General features: G+C 42.9%; 1 protein-coding gene across 1 annotated transcript in view; it reads right to left on the bottom strand.

Moving 5' to 3' along the window:
• Positions 1-18,242, bottom strand: part of trim62.1 (tripartite motif containing 62, tandem duplicate 1) — a 121,835-nt gene that overhangs the window by 23,445 nt on the left and 80,148 nt on the right. The window contains exon 4 of the mRNA XM_063215740.1: positions 12,582-12,838. Coding sequence (XP_063071810.1) covers positions 12,582-12,838 — 257 coding nt within the window. The remainder of the gene's footprint in view (positions 1-12,581; positions 12,839-18,242) is intronic.

The raw sequence follows: 18,242 nt of genomic DNA, 5'->3' as shown, positions 1-18,242 counted from the left end.
AATTAGTGATTGTAGTTGATATATTAGGTTTCAATAATTATTTTCCTAAAAAATAGGGATTCCCGTAACCTCAGCTAGGGTTTCTATCTACTAAACCAGAAGAGTTGGACTAAAAAACATTGCAAAATCATGTTGTCACTGGCAATGATATGATGGATTGGTATGTATAAAGACGATACAGAGACACATTTTTTCTCAATTGACCTTTTCTCATTTGACTTTTCCTAGAGGTTACGAGGAATCCCTATTTGATAGCAAATGGAGACAAGATGCAAAAATGTTTGGAAGGCAATTTTGTCGAATGAACTTTTAATTATTGTTCGAGCACTAGTTAGCAAACATATAATTCAAAGAGAGGATGGATGTTATGGTGCCCTCAGTGTAATTTCTCAAAGAACTTCCATTTCAGTGGTCAACCAGCTTGTGAGGAGGTGACTGTCCCCCTACTCACTGCTGTACTGGTAACTCTTTACAAGTAGCGTTTGCTAAGTGCATTCTGCAGCAGGTTTGATGCACTGCATGCACAGGGTGAAGAGATGGAGAGTCTAATTAGTGAAGGAATTAACCTGAACATCTTCAGATATGGAAAGTAATTTATGCTCTATAGCAAGTACCAAGACTACCTTTTGACATTTTTATGTCGTCCTCAGAGTCAGCATGGCAAACATGGGTAGGTGGTGCTGAAATAAACTTCACAAGAACAACTATCAGGTGCCTAGGCGGTGATATGAACCACCCAAGGATGCCAATGACGTAAGCTTGGGTGTAGGAATACCTGAAGTACCCTCCAAAATATTCTGGATATGAAATAAACAACTATGTATATGACACCCAGTTAGTAAAGACAGTGTAGCATAATTGACATGTAGAAGTTGGGAAACTTCACTTCACTTCACTTAACAATAAATACATTGATGCGTGATTCACTTGTAGAAGGGTGGTACATGAGTTTGCATACATTAAAATGCATCTACTAACCAAGAGCTTTCAGGAAATGTATAGTTTTAGGTACCTAGATGTTGAAATACTTGAGTTGCCCCCTAAACATATTGGCTTTGAGTTGAGTTAGTCGGCATGCGAGGCCCGGCTACTGAAGACCTTGACGGATAATTGACATGTAGAAGGCTGGGACATGGCTTTGCATACATTAAAATGCATCTACTAACCAAGAGCTTTCAGGAAATGTATAGTTTTAGGTACCTAGATGTTGAAATACTTGAGTTGGCCCCTAAAACATATTGGCTTTGAGTTGACTTAGTCGGCATGCGAAGCCCGGTTACTGAAGATCTTGATGCATAATTGACATGTACAGCCATCTCCCAAAAGAGTTGTCGCCTATCCATCTTTGTGGAATAACAGCTAATAACCTGACTTTCAATTAATCACTTGACTTCAGAAGTCACTCATATGAAAGCTACAACTCTCCCGAATGAAAATGTATGTACAAAAATAAATTTCATGCACCAAAGAAAGATTGACCCTTTAATGAACACAGACAGGGCAGATTTTCACAAGACAAAAGTTTTGTCGCCTATCGAACATAAATGTGAAAATGAGCAGATAAGTCACTTCAAAACACTTAAAATATGCAGATCGGGTGTCATACTTAATCACTGAGTCACTCTCACCTCTTCAAAAAAAAAAAACAACAACTTTGGCCTTAGGTGTATGTTAGGGTCATTGTAATAGTGGAAAGCAACACAATGAAAAACAATGAAGATCAATGAGAGATGGTAACATATTTGCTATTCGTAGAGCAATAAATGTTTAACTTCATGGTTTAATCAATGATAAAAGCCCCCAAACACCTGCAGCATGCATGCAGCTCCTCATAAGAGCTGTTTCCCTGTTTCCTCTTTTGGAGACGGCTGTAGAAGGGTGGTACATGGCTTTGCATACATTAAAAGGCGTCTACGCACCTGGAGATTTCAGAAAATATATAGTTTTAGGTACCTAGATATTCGAATACTTGAGTTGACCCCTAATACATATTGGCTTGGAGTTCACTTTGTTTGCGTTTGAAGCCTGGTTACTGAAGATCTTGATGCATAATTGACATGTATAAGGGTTGTACATGGCTTTGCCTACATCAAGCGGCAGCTACTAACCAAGAGCTTTCAGGAAAAGTATAGTTTTAGGTACCTAGAAGTTAGAATACTTGAATTGCCCCCTAAGACATATTGGCTTTGAATTCACTTAGTCGGCGTGTGAAGCACGGTTAGTAAGGACATTGACGCGTAATTAACATGAAGAAGGGAGGTACATGAGTTTGCATACATTAAAATGCATCTACTAACCAAGAGCTTTCAGGAAATGTATAGTTTTAGGTACCTAGATGTTGAAATACTTGAGTTGCCCCCTAAGACATATTGGCTTTGAATTAACTTTGTCGGCATGTGAAGCCCGGTTAGTAAAGACATTGACGCGTAACTGACATGTAGAAGGGTGGTACATGGCTTTGCCTACATTAAATGGCATCTACACATCAAGGGCTTTACGAAAATGTATAGTTGTAGGTACCTAGATGTTGGAATACTTGAGTTGCCTCCTAAAACATATTGGCTTTGAGTTCACTTAGTCGGCATGCAAAGTCCGGTTGGTAAAGACATTGACACGTAATTAACATGTACAGTCCCAGGAAAAAGTTTGTACACCCTTTGAAATTTCTTACATTTCTGTCAAAATTGATCATAAAACATGGTCTGATCTTCCCAGAAATCTCAAGAAGGAACAATCAGAGTCTTCTTTAATTAATTCCACCCAAACATTTACATTTTATCATATTTTTATTGGTCATAAGGCCATAACATTCACAGGAGAGCAGGGCATAAGTAAGTACACCCTTGCATTAAGTAGGTTTTAACCCTCAGTTAGTTGCCATATCATCAACCAGACTTGTCCTGTAGTTGCAGATCAGATTAACAAAACAATCTGTTTGTATCTTGTCTCCCTCTTCTTTAGAGAACTGCCTCTCGTCAGCAAGGCTTGTGGGATGTCTGGAGTGCATAGCTTTCTTGACTTCATGCCATATAATCTCAATTGTTTTTTTTCAGGGCTTTGACTGGGCTATTTCAGAATGTGTATTTCATTACTATGAAGCCATTCTAAAGTCGATTTGCTTCTGAAGTATGAGTTGTTGTCACATTTCAGGACCCATCCTCTTGTGTACTTCAACTGTGTGACAGACTTCCTCACGTTTTTTTCTGTAAAATATCACAATAAACTTGAGTTCATTGTTCCACTGATAATGGCAAACTGTCAAGGGCCTGAGGCAGCAAGGTAGCCGCATATAATGATGCTCCCGCCACCATACTCAGAAGAGGAGATGTAACCAAGAATAGCTAAAAATGGGATTCATTCTGCCAATCTAAAATTAATGGGGTTTCTGTCCAAAAAAATATTGCTGCACCTTTGAGGTTTGCGAAAAAGCATTTATATGCTTCATAGAATTACTGCAAAATATTCTGTAGACCAACGTTGAAACCAAAGTTGAATTGTTCGGTGGAACACACAATGTCATGTTTGGAGGAGAACTGGAGAACCACACCTTCACCAAAACATCATTTCCACCTTTGAGTATGGTGGCGGGAGCATCATTATATGCGGCTACCTTGCTGCCTCAGGCCCTTGTCAGTTTGCCATTATCAGTGTAACAATGTAACTCAGAAGTTTATTGAGATATTTTACAGAAAAAAACGCACACAAGAGGATGGGTGCTGAAATGTGACAACAACCCATACTTTAGAAGCAAATCGACTTATAATAATAATGAAATACACATTCTGGAATAGCCCAGTCAAAGCCCTGACAAAAAAACAATTGAGATTATATGGCATGAAGTCAAGAAAGCTATGCACTCCAGACATCCCACAAACCTTGCTAACGAGAGGCAGTTTTCTAAAGAAGAGGGAGACCAGATACATCCAGATTGTTTTGTTAATCTGATCTGAAACTACAGGAAACATCTGGTTGAGGTTATTGCGACTAACTTTGGGTTAAAACCTATTTCATGCAAGGGTGTGCTTACTTATGCCTTGCTGTCCTGTGAATGTTTACATCTTATGGCCAATGAAAATATGAAAACTTGTAAATGTTTGGGTTGAATTAGTTAAAGCAGACTCTGGTTGTTCCTTCTTGTGATTTCCGGGAAGATCAGACCATGTTTTATGACCAATTTTGACAGAAAGGTAAGAAATTTCAAAGGGTGTACAAACTTTTTCCTGGGACTGTAGAAGGGTGGCACAAGGCTTTGCATACATTAAAAGGTATCTGCACACCAGTAGCTTTCGGAAAATGTATAGTTTTAGGTACCTAGATGTTGGAATACTTGAGTTGCCCCCTAAAACATTTTGGCTTTGAGTTGAGTTAGTCAGCATGCGAAGCCAGGATACCGAAGACCTTGACGGTTAATTGGCATATACAAGGGTGGTACATGGCTTTGCCTACATGAAATGGCATCTACACACCAAGGGCTTTCAGAAAATGTATAGTTTTAGGTACTTATATGTTGGAATACTTGAGTTGCCTCCTAAAACTTATTGGCTTTGAGTTCACTTAGTCGGCGTGTGAAGCACGGTTAGTAAAGACATTGACGATTAATTGACATATAGAAGGGTGGTGCATGGCTTTGCATACATTAAATGGTATCTACACACCAGGAGCTTTTGGAAAATGTATAGTTTTAGGTACCCAGATGTTGGAATACTTGAGTTTCCCCCTAAGACATATTGGCTTTGAATTCACTTTGTCGGCGTGTGAAGTCCGGTTAGTAAAGACATTGACGTGTAATTAACATGTAGAAGGGTGGTACATGGCTTTGCCTACATTAAATGGCATCTACACATCAAGGGCTTTCAGAACATGTATAGTTGTAGGTACCTAGATGTTGGAATACTTGAGTTGCCCCCTAAGATATATTGGCTTTGAGTTCACTTAGTCGGCGGGCGAAGCCTGGTTAGTAAAGACATTGATGCGTAATTAACATGTAGAAGGGTGGTACATGGCTTTCCATACATTAAATGACATCTACACATCAAGGGCTGTAAGAAAATGTATAGTTGTAGGTACCTAGATGTTGGAATACTTGAGTTGCCTCCTAAAACATATTGGCTTTGAGTTCACTTAGTCGGCATGCAAAGCTCGGTTGGTAAAGACATTGACATGTAATTAACGTGTAGAAGGGTGGCACATGGCTTTGCATACATTAAAAGGTATCTACACACCAGGAGCTTTCAGAAAATGTATAGTTTTAGGTACCTAGATGTTGGAATACTTGAGTTGCCCCCTAAAACATTTTGGATTTGAGTTGAGTTAGTCAGCATGCGAAGCCCGGATACCAAATACCTTGACAGTTAATTGAGAAGGGTGGTACATGGCTTTGCCTACATGAAATGGTATCTACACACCAAGGGCTTTCAGAAAATGTATAGTTTTAGGTACTTTTATGTTGGAATACTTGAGTTGCCTCCTAAAACATATTGGCTTTGAGTTCACTTAGTCGGCGTGTGAAGCACGGTTAGTAAAGACATTGACGGTTAATTGACATGTAGAAGGGTGGTACATGGCTTTGCATACATTAAATGGCATGTACACACCAGGAGCTTTTGGGAAAATGTATAGTTTTAGGTACCCAGATGTTGGAATTAGGGATGTGCATTTCTGCCAAAAACACTATTCGAAATTCGATGGCCACTATTCGAATGTAATTCGAAATTCGAAAAAAAAAAAAAAAGAAAGATGTGCGTTTGCTGACTGAGGGACTCCAGAAACATGTAGCCTAAATTCCGCCGCCGTATCATAAAGTGGCCTTCCATCTACAGCACCAGGGGGGAGCAATAGCTAGAAAATGCTGTCGAGTGTACACCTCTGAACGTCCAGCAGCACGTTCACTGGAAGAGGGGTCTGTGCGTCCGTGACGAGAAATATTTATCATTCCCTTCCCCTCCTTCCATTCTCGTGGCACGGCAAAGTAAACCCCACTGAACAGTTGTTCGCTAGTCGGGCTGCATTAGAACTAGTTAGCAATTGACATTGTTGACAGACAGTATCCCGATTCACACGGCTACAGGGGTGGCTTTTACAAAGTTTGTTTCACAAATCCGAAGCAACGCCATATGAAACAACCCCCAAACAGTTGCAGATTATAGTGAAGTGAGCCAAATAAAATCGCCTCAGCTAAGAGTACTCAGCTAGCTTACTTCGTTTGTTAGCTTATCATTATTAGCGTTTTACCTGTATTGAAATAACCTGCCATTGTTGACACTGACGTTGGCTAACAGCTTACCTTGCAGATGTTTACGCTGGTCAAATCAGACGCAAATTGATGTGACATTATTCCCGAACAGTTACAGATGACAGTCCATGTTTAAAAAACCATCACCAATAGCAGATTTACAGTGTCAGCGATTTATTTATGAATGCCCAATGCCCATTCCTGAAATGCACGAGATGCGTGGCTTCTCCCTGGCTGTGTGTGTCGTGTCGGCGGGGGGCGGGACGCTTTCAGACACACTCGCCTTACGTGTTGGAAATGAAAGATGAGCATCGTATCTAGACCTACCAGAGAAATTAGAATACAGGGTAGCTACTAGGTTAATTTAATGTAACCCTGCAGTACTTTTCATTTGTCACTTAACACTGCAAGGGAGGCCAACACAGATTTTTTTTTACTGGCTGGATTTTTTTTATTCGACAGGACTATTCTAAATTCGAAAGGAAAACGAATATTCGAACCTTCGAATATTCGTGCACATCCCTAGTTGCAATACTTGAGTTTCTCCCTAAGACATATTGGCCTTGAATTCACTTTGTCAGCGTGTGAAGCCCGGTTAGTAAAGACATTGAATTGTAATTAACATGTAGAAGGGTGGTACATGGTTTTGCCTACATTAAATGGCATCTACACATCAAGGGCTTTCAGAACATGTATACAGTAGTTGAAGAGTTCAGATGCAAAATCCCCTAACTCCATTTCTGAAGACCTGCACTTCTATATTTTTAGAGAACCCAATTGTTGGTTTGGTTTACATTCATGTACTTGATAATACATATAAATAATTATATGACATAAATAATAAAAAATAAAAAATGTAATGTTGATAGCTTTGTATTAAATAGGCCTACAAATTAAGATTATTTTCTGAAAAGGCACTTAGGGGGTTTTGCATCTGAACTCTTCAGTTGTAGGTACCTAGATGTTGGAATACTTGAGTTGCCCCTTAAAACATATTAGCTTTGAGTTCACTTAGTCGGCATGCAAAGCCCGGTTAGCAAAGACATTGACAAATAATTAAGATGTAGAACGGTGGTACATGGCCTTGCATACATTAAATGGCATCTACACATCAGGAGATTTCAGAAAATGTATAGTTATAGGTACCTACATGTTGGAATACTTGAGTTGCCCCCTAAGATATATTGGCTTTGAGTTCACTTAGTCGGCGGGCGAAGCCTGGTTAGTAAAGACATTGATGCGTAATTAACATGTAGAAGGGTGGTACATGGCTTTCCATACATTAAATGGCATCTGATCTGATTTATATATGATCGGAGAGATCTTTTGCAGCAATGTTATTACATGATTTACTAACATTTGGAACTCACACTCTTAATTAACTCTTGATGTACCACATTTACTTCATAGTGAATCAGTATTACTCCAACCATGAGTAATTCATGACTACTAATGGAGTAGACATTACTGCATACATGAATCATTTATTCACTATTAATCAATCATTACTTCAGACATTATTCCGTCATTACTCACGTAACCTTATTGTAAAGTGTTACACAAAATTCTTCCTTTAATTATTAGATGGTGTGGGCAAGCGATGCACATTATTTATTAATTCGATAATTGTTAGTTGATTAACCTCATTGATTGACTTAAGATTAATTTATTCAACTTCAATGCAGTACCAAGAATACCAATACAACATTTTATTACTTTACATTACATATACTGTAGTTGATGCTGTTGTCCAAAGCAACTTACAGATAGAGTATTTACATTGGTTACTGTCCCTGGAGCAGAAGGGGGGGGGGATCTCTTCTGTAAAATCCTCCTTAATCTGGGCCTGATATATACACTCACCGTCCACTTTATGTGATAGGAACACCTTCTCAACTTTTTATTGAGGCAAATTTCTGATCAGCCAATCACATGGTGGCAACTCAATGTATTATGCATGTGGACATGGTCAAGATGATCTGATGCACTTCGAACCCAGCATAATAATGGGGAAGAAAGGTTACTTACATGACTTGCGTACCATTCAAATATTTTGAGATCATACTTTTACAAGCTATATAAAATGCATTTTGCGATACAATGCAATGAAATGCCCAATACAAAAATGTCAATTTACATTTGCTAATTTACAGCCACGGTTAACAAGATCCATAGCTTGGCAAAGGCCTAGGCCTCTCCAGTTAGCTGCCAACTGTGTATTCTCTGTGGTCAAACTGGGGAACGACCACATGATCACCTTAGATGGTCCCAACCATAATTTCCTTGTCCTCCCTGATAACCTTTTTATGTTCTTCTCCATTGAATGGACATAGCGTCTGTTGGCATCTCATCTTCACCCCCTTGTTGCTGCGCTCCTCCCGTCCATAAACATGAGCACAGACCTGGATTGTCCTGGATGTTTGGGGTAGTAAGGGTCTCGGAAACTTTAATACCTGTACATGACTGATTACATGTTGCTGTCTTTTCAAATCAATCAGTTACGTGACAATATTACTACATGGTATTTGTAATGTAAGGCATTACACTTTTGTAAATCAAGCTCATAAGTCATGACTCTTTCACCTTCCATCAACAGCATACAGACTAAAAACTAGCAATGAAGGTCTCAGTACGGTTCAATTCCAAGGGGTCTGGGTACACTTTGAAGCGTTCACATATGCACAGAAAATGCTGAGTCACAGGTCTGAGTTCACTTAAAGGGTTGAAAGGGACCAGGTGTGAAAACCCTATAAGTCTATACTGTCTATGTCTATACCTAAAGTATGGCTATGTTTGCGTGGGAAAGTAAGAAATGTAATTTTAATTATTTTTGTGACCAGTGCATGTAAAGAAATTGTCAATAAAGCCGACTAAAGCAACTCACTTTTGGAAGAATGATCATTAGTGGTTGACTAAATACTTTTTTACCCCACTATACATAATAATAATAGCAACACCAGAAACAACTATATCCCTGGGCATAGGTTACGGGAATCCCTATTAGTAGTTACGGAATCCCTACTAGTTACGGGAATCCCTGAAAAGTTACAGGAATCCCTATTTCAGGTTGCGGGAATCCCTATCATTCTCTAAAAAGATACAAGGAATCCCTAATAGGGATTCTCCGTAACCTGTAGGTTACAAGGAATCCCTACTTCAGGTTACCGGGAATGTCTCTCCCATATCTCTCTCTCTCTCTCTCTGTCTGTCTCTCTCTGTCTCTCTCTCTCTCTCTCTCTCTCTCTCTCTCTCTCTCTCCTCTCTCTCCTCTCTCTCTCTCTCTCTCTCTCTCTCTCTCTCTCTCTCTCTCTCTCTCTCTCTCTCTCTCTCTCTCTCTCTCTCTCTCCCTCTCTCTCTCTCCCTTCCCTTTATCCATCACCTCCCCTTTCTCCATGTGTGCGTCCCTTTCCTCCTGTTCTTTCCCTTCTATTTTATATCCCATTACGTTTTTCCGCTTGTGTTTATTCCCTTTCTCTCCCACTCATTTCCTTCCCGTCTCTCTTCATTTGGCTGTCTCTGTGTATCCATCTCTCTCTCTTTCTCTTTATTGCTGCCACCATCCCCTCTGTCTGCTTGCTTTCCCCGGGGCTCGTAAAATGCATTGAGACTGAAGACACATCTCCAGAAATCAGCCACCAAAGTATCACATCCATTGCTTTCAATTCAAACCCAGACGGAAACAAAACCGGGATCATTGTGGGGTGGTTTCATTGCCTTATTGTATAGTAGTCTGTAGAATAATACCCTCATTTAGGGCTGGGCGATATGAGAAAAAAAAACCCCAATATCACGATACTGATTACTTTATATCACGATAACGATATATATATCACGATATAACACAATTACATACATTTTCAGTTATTCTCTTTATTTGCTCTTTATTTTTTCATGTCGCAAAACAACCTTTCTTTAAAATGGATCTTTTTATTCTTATTTTTACAGTTACATTAACTTATAGTGTGTATTGTGACATGAAATGTAATTAAATGATCTTCAATTGTATAAAATTGATCAAATTACTATCACGATATAAATGATATAGGAAAAAGGTCACGATATACACTTTTATATCATGATAACGATATATATCGTCATATTGCCCAGCCCTACCCTTATTGCATAGTAGTCAGTAGAATAATACCCTTATTGCATAGTAGTCTGTAGAATAATACCCTTATTGCAGTGTGGTGCTCGTGTTAAGACTGTTAGCGCTCCTGAGTTTCCTCCTTCACATGGGAGTCTGAGGAGTCTAAATCGGTGGGGATTACTGAGGGCCTCTTATGTGGGTACGGCTGCGTATGGGAAATAAATAAAAAGTGGAGCCGGTAATCTGGCATGGGATACGTTTCTCGCACAGCAGCTCGCAATTTAATTAGTCGCAAAGCAATAATCGGCGTGGTATCTTTGGCGTCGGTTAGCGCTGGGGTTACACAAGGCTTTCATTGGCGGTGTACTACAGTAATTGCTGTGGGATGTCACAATTATAGCTGCATACTCGCACTGCTGCCCCTCTCTGCACCCCCAGCAACTTCATTGAGCTCTTGGCTGGCCAGTCTCCGAAAGTCCAAGAAACCAAGGCCTTGCTTGCAGCATAGATTTTCTAAATACCACATTTTTAGCGTGCAGTCAAGACCAGTTTTATAGAGTTCTGGATCCATTTTACACCCTGTTCCCACTATTGCTATATTTGTTTTTTTACATAGCCACAGCACAGTGGTCTCTAAAACACTAAAACTATTAAGAATTCCCTGGAACATATACATAACATAGCCCTTTATGGATATCCAGTCACTGTATGTACATACCATATTATACACATGCATCATTAAACTCAGTGCTCCTAATGAAAACACAAAACGAACAGGGGAAACTCTCTTCCATCCACCAACTAATTGGCACAATTCATCTTGGCAACGTGGCGGCCGGCACAGCCCATCAGTGGCCCGGCTATCACCCACGCGCATCCCTATGGGCTGAGGGGGTGAGGGCCTGTAATGAGAGCCTTCCATCACGGTCCCCAGGCCCCTTATCTGGGATCTAGAGGCTGCAGTACCACAGTACCCTGCCTCACATGTATGCCAATGATCTTAGCACTGTAGTCAGATACAAGTGTCAGAGGGTGCATTCCAATATGCTGATATCTGAGGTCAGTGCCACCTCCTCCAGGAAGTCGTGCCGTCCGTCCTCCTAATCCTAACCCCCAATCTGTCTCTGTCTCCCTCCCACCTCTAGGAGGTGTGAGGGCCCTCTGTGGCTCTAAAGGGCTCTGCATACTTCACGTGCGCATTTTGTCGCGTGTGGCGCGAGAACCATTAATGACGTCATCACTTGCGACAGACTATTCATACTTCAGAAGGCTTTCGCTCGCATTGTCGGAAGTGCCCTCTGCTGTTCATGAGAGAAACGGCAGTATCTTTCACAACTCGCAGCGTGAGTTCTACGGATGTATAAAATAGAAAGCCAAACACGGCTGCTGTAGGGCTACTGAACGTCTGACTTGTGACTTACCACATTGAAACATATATTTTTTGTTGTAGCCTACATTGCCAGATCATTCCAAGACCATGTGAGAGCATTGTTCTGGCGGCAGAATTTTTAAATATATCGCCGAACACAACGTGCTTCTGAACAAAGTAAACAATTGTTTCACTGAACAACATTTAAGAGAGAAGATAAAATAACTCTCTAGGACATTTTATTATCTTCAAAATGATGCATGATCCATTCTGTAGTAGCCTACAGTAGTTGTAGCCTCTCTTCGCAACTCCTGCTTTGTCTGCCTACCTGTATGGTCGCTGGTGGCGCACGACAAGTTACAAAATATCTGGGGTGCACGACGTCGCGCCACGGCAGCTCACGACACGGCGTGTGACGTCATTTTGGGTCACGTGACGGCGCGAGTGAGGTCGCGAGTGAAGTATGAAGGAGGGTAGCGCCAGTCACGACAAGTATGAATCCCCCTTAAGGCACCTCTCAAAGCGTGGGCTAGGGCCCTATATGCCCCTCTCCCTCCTCTGCTCTAACCCACCTGTCGGAGGCAAGTGCCACCCCACTGTGCTTACCCAACATCTCCTCGTCATGTCTCTACTGTATGCCCATGGCAACCAACCAACCACCCACCTCTCTGAGGTCAGCGCCACCCCCTCCAGGAAGTCGTGCCGTCCGCCCTCCTCGAGCCCCTAATCTGTCTCTGTCTCCCACCCACCTCTCGGAGGTGTGAGGGCCCTATGCGGCTCTAAGCCACCTCTCAAAGAGTGGGCTAGGGCCCTATATGCCACCCCCTCTAGCTTACCCAACATCTCCTCGTCATGCCTCAAGTGCATGCCCATGGCACCCATCCACCCACCTCTCTGAGGTCAGCGCCACCCCCTCCAGGAAGTCGTGCCGTCCGCTCTCCCCGAGCCGCTCCTGCAGGATCGTGATGCCCTCCTTGACGTCGCGCAGCTGCTGGCTGTAGCGCTGGATCTTGTGCTCGATGTCGGAGAGTGTGCGCGCCGTGTCCGCCTCCAGCTCCTCCAGCATGCTCTTCTGCCGCTCGCGCAGGAAGCGGTGCAGACGCTCAAACGCCTCGCCGATGGTCGCCCGCAGGCTCTTAGCCGACGACTGGAGAGATGGAGAGATGGCGAGAGAGATGGAGAGAGAGGGAAAGAAAGAGAAAGAGAGAGAGAGAGAGAGAGAGAGAGAGAGATGGAATGAGAGAGAGGGGAGAGAGAGAGGAGAAAGAGAGATGGAGAGAGAGAAAGGAGAAAGAGAGATGGAGAGGAAGAGAGAGAGGTGGAAAGAGGGAGAGGAACAGAGATGAGAGAGGGGGCAGAGATGAGTCAAGCATTTAGAAAAAAACATTTATTTCATCATTCGTTACAGAATTGAGGAAAGCCTCATGGCTGGAATGTCTGCTCATTATACTGGTTTCTTTTGTGTAGTCATCGTCTCGTCTTTTCAACTCAGAGTTCAAGCCCTTTCAGGCTTGCTTCCCTAACAGTATGGCAGGGCAAGAAATGATTCAAACAGTGTAGAGAGGGGGAGAGAGAGAGAGGGAGAGAAAGAGAAAGAGAAAAAGAGAGAGAAAGAGAGAAACATACAGGATAAGACGGAGAAAATGTATTGAGCTCCGGTCCCAGATCAGATCAGCCTACATTGCTTACATGGCTCCACTGCTTCATTCTGCATCGCACAGCGCCAGTGTTCGTGAAAAACACGTCTTTGTTCTACACTCCGCTCAAATCCATACATTCCGGCATAAAACAAAGTGGGGTCAATAGGTGTAGATGTAAGTGCTGCTGCATTTGTATAGTGTACAGTATATGTATGCCAGTGACATTTTGCTGCAGAATAAGTTGCCTTTTTAGTCAGATGATGTAAACGCATCACAGCATGCCCTGTGTTTGACCTCTCCATCATTAAGTGAATCTCCCTTGACCTTCAAGCCTACACGCTTGGTCTCCCGGTGGCGTGGCTACTCCTCATTAAACCATGGCCTCTGCCGTGCATACATGCTGATGTCCCTAGCGCTCCAGTGGATTTCTGCTGCCTTTCAGCATTTATTAGACTGATTAAAATAAAATAAAATAAAATAACATGAAATAAAATGAAATATAACCTCAGGATGTCGGCTTCTGAACTAAAAGGGGGAAAAACAGGGCATGTAACTATGGTAACGGCCATTCTCGGTGTGGCAAAACGACCTGGTTTTATCATTTCCATTCCTCGAAAACATGACAGATGGACAGGCCCACTCGTGGTCACCTCGAATCCTCTCTGTAGTCCCCTTTAGCGGGACATTTCGTCACACTCTCATCTGAATGCAAATGACTGTATGCCCAGAATAGACAAGTAGCAGCAGGAACAGCAGCAGCAGACACAGAGCCCTGCTCTCCTGGGGGTACCCAGTAGACTGCACCTCCTCACAACCAGGCTGACTTCTGCTCATCTTTTATAACAGATCTTTTATATTTTTTATTTTAAACAGATATTTAGGTTATAGATTCTATATTGATCTCATATCTCTTAGCTGCACTATTACAATATACAGTCAGTTGCCATGTTAGACATTACATTACATTATATTTAGACATATTTAGCATATTTAGCAGACACTTTTCACCAAAGTGACTTACAAAGACGACTTTCAGGCAGGAATGGAAGACAGGTCTTGACATGTTCGCTACTCTGTGGAATTTGCATCATTGGGTCATCATGAATTAAACATGTCTGAATAGGTGGCACACGCCTTTCAATAGCTATGCAAATGCTGATTAGTGTCTTAAGAGCAAGAAAGGAGCTACAGTATGAAAATGGGGTCTTTAGCTATGCATATGGGCAACTTCCTGAGCACTCAAGGGAACAGGAACTTCCACTTCCTTCCATCCTTCATCCACTTGAAAGAACAGGATACTCTTCTTCAGACTGTGTGTGTGTGTGTGTGTGTGTGTGTGTGTGTGTGTGTGTGTGTGTGTGTGTGTGTGTGTGTGTGTGTGTGTGTGTGTGTGTGTGTGTGTGTGTGTGTGTGTGTGTGTGTGTGTGTGTGTGCACATGCATGCACATTTATGTGAGAGCATGCATCTGGGTATTCCAGAGATATTTTTATATATCAAAGTGACACTCAAACATCTGTGCAGAGCTGAGCAGAGCAGAAAGGTCCTTTTCATAGAGAGAGCTACACTCTTTTTCACGAGGCAAAAAAGAAACTCACAAATCACAATTTCCCACACTCTATGGCCACATACATCAGAGAGGAGCAATCCATTTTTCATCAGTCATTAAAATAAATCAGATGCCGAGACATTCAGAGAGTACAGGCTAAAAAAAAAAGACTGAAAATCACTTAAACTCATTCAAAGAATCTAAGGCCGCCACTCACGCAAGCCTACACACACGCCACATATAACAGTCTCTCTGTCGTTCTCACTTACACTCACACGAGTGGAGCATTCGCCACTCTTTCATCTCTCTATCTCTCTCTCCCTCTCTCACACACAGACACACACACACGTCACGCACACAAGCACATGTACATGCGCGCCCGCCCACAAAAACATATACGCACAAGCTAGCCATCCCATGTGTGTGCGTGCATACAGGGCAGTGTAGTCCAGTGTGCGTTGGGCAGGCAGAGGTGATGGCAGGACAGCGGGATCGTAACAGCTGACAGTGCGAGACTGAGACTGGCAGTGAGGGAGGCGGGATGAGGTTGAGCTGAGGTCACGGGATGACAGTGCAGTGCGATCGGTCACGGCTGATTAAAATCACGGGCCAGCTGATTAAATTCAAATCATGGGGTGCGGAGGATGGGGAGGGTCACGGCACCGCAATATAGCAGGGGGCAGGCAGAGGGTCAGCAGGCTAACAGCGCCAAGGGTGTCTGAGGGATGGGAGGGATCCGCTGTAGGACCGGGTGGGTTGCGCAAAATCTGTCGGCTGGCTGACAGTGTGAGAGTCTGTCTGTGGGCGGGGTTTGCGGGAGGCCAAGAGAGTGGTGGTGGTGGGGGGGGGCAGAGTCTCTAGTCGGCTGACAATGTCAAGCTTGGGGGTGTTTGAGGGATGGGATGGGATGGGAGTTCACCGCAGGACAGGACAGGGTAGGAGGGGCAGGCGGAGTAGGCAGGGTGAGGGTGGTGGCTGATTGAAATCCAGAAGACGGTCTTGATAGAACTCAGCCAGCCATTAAGTAACAAGCTCACAGCCAACAAGCCCCAGGGAGACTGATAGATATGAGAGAGAGAGAGAGAGAGAGAGAGAGAGAGAGAGAGAGAGAGAGAGATAGAGATAGAGAGAGAGAGAGAGAGAGAGAGAGAGAGAGAGAGAGAGAGAGAAAGACAAAGAGAAAGAGAAAGAGAAAGAGAAAGAGAAAGAGAAAGAGAGAGAGAGAACTTTGCGAGAGCAAAGTTAAAGAGAGACAGCATGACCTTAACCTGTGTACAGCACATAGATGTAAGGATGAAATGGGAAGAGAGAGACAGAGCAGGAGAGGGAGAGAAGGTGAAGAGAAAAGGGTGAGTGATAGACACAGAGAGGAAAGCTGCTGACACAGCATGAACTGAAATGGCACAGAAACAAAAAGAAAGAACATACAAAATAGATGGGATGGACAGATCAAAAAGCCAAAATAGTCGGAGAGGGAAAAAGATGGAAAAATAGACAGGCAAGCTGAGTGAATAGTTAAGACATTTGATGGGTCCACACACCTCACACAGAGGTGGGCTAGGAGGAGATGAAACATCTCCTGGAGAAGACCAGCCATTATTCATCCATCTACCCATCACTGAGGAAACTGAGACCAGACAAGCTCACACTCAACTACACACAGCAGCCCTGTGGAGAGAGGGCTGCCATAGGTTCAGCTTTCACACCCCAACCAGAGAAACTGGATACACTCCTAGAATTTCTACCTGAACTCTGAAAGCTGAAGTGAAAGCCCACCTGAGAAACTCAAACTCGCATCGTCATTGTGACACAGCACTCCACAGCACACAGTTCTCACTGCACACAACTAAAATGCATTTGTCTCACCTGTGCAAGGGGGCAGCCCTTGGCGCTCCAAGGGAGCAGTGCGGCAGGGCGGTACGGTATAATGCTCAGGGTACCTCAGTCATGGAGAAGCATGGTGGAGAGCACTGCTTAATTACTCCCCCCACCAACGTGGCGGGTTGGGAGTCAAACCTTTGGGCCCTGACTGCTTACCCATGACTGAACCCGAACTCTATACTCCACTCTACTGTAAGTCCTAGCCTGGTGGTCTTACCAAACGCTCGTAGTAATTTTGTACAAAGCGTCTTGAACTGAAGTTTGAGATGATTGGATTGGATTTTCCCAAATATTTAATTGTTCCGTATGCAATGAATCATCATTCATGTCCCCTTCCTCATCCCTCCTCCACTCGCAGAATGGATAGGTTGGCTGTAAAACTTACAAAGTCTTGTCCAGGAGCATCAAACCTAGACGTAAAAAAGTACAGAATGTATGCTTGAGCTGAAGCTTACTGATGGTAAGGCCCAGCAGATATCCAAGCCCTGCCATCACCTCCAGTATAGCAGCACTCAGTCACAACCAGCCAAAGTCCAGGTATCATTTTTGGTATTTGTGCCGAAAAAGTGCAAGTGTGTCTCCACAGGAATAGAACACAAATCGCCATCATGTTACACAGGCTTAGGGGAAAAAAATCGATATAAACCCATTTTACCAAGACTCCACTCATTAGTTCTTGAGGAGAGTTTCTCAATTGAAGGTATATTTGCAGTCAGTCTTGGCGCTGGGTAGAGAGAAAGAGAGAGGGAGAGAGAGATAGAGAGAGAGAAAAGTGTGAACATTTATAGACTTGTCTGGTGATACGCTGGCTTCTAGCTGAGGATTCATGAATCAATTATGTCTCGGGTCTGCCAGGTCTCTCAGGTCATTATTTCCAGCAATGCACCCGCCATACAGCACCTTCGAAGAAGAAGAAAAAAAAACATTTCCCAGCTGTCTATGTGACAAACGGACCTCTCTTCGATAAAAATGGAAACGGAAATGGAAATAGGAGGAGAACGAGGGGGGAATAAGCGAGAGTGGGATTTAGTCATGAATGTGAATGGGAACCTGCTGTATTATATTATATGTGCAAATGTGGAGGAGATATTCAGCTAGCTGAAATAGCTTACTTGCACCTGGGGTTGGCTGGGGGCATATCCCCAGAAGCCTGCATTTCATAATGTATGTAACAGAACAGAAACATAGTAGAGTCATAATTGGAGGTTCCGTGACCAACCTCTGGCAACAATGTTTTGATGATTGATTTGACCTCTATGGACCCTTTAAAAAAGATTTAGCCCCCATGTCCCTCGCAAAAATCCCGGGCTTTTTTGCTAGAGAGCCAAATTCAAAATGGCGTCCGGCGGCATCTCTAAAAAATAACTTTTGATCTGAATGACCTAGAATCATGTATGAAGGCACTTATTCATATGAGTCAACCATGAGGATTCCAAATCTGACATCATATTGGGTATAAAACTCCGTTTTGACAGCGAAATTC

Source organism: Engraulis encrasicolus, chromosome 14 (assembly GCF_034702125.1).
Source record: "Engraulis encrasicolus isolate BLACKSEA-1 chromosome 14, IST_EnEncr_1.0, whole genome shotgun sequence".
NCBI lineage: Eukaryota > Metazoa > Chordata > Actinopteri > Clupeiformes > Engraulidae > Engraulis > Engraulis encrasicolus.
The sequence above is the reverse complement of the archived record's forward strand: the minus strand, read 5'-3'. Positions and strand labels throughout refer to the sequence as shown.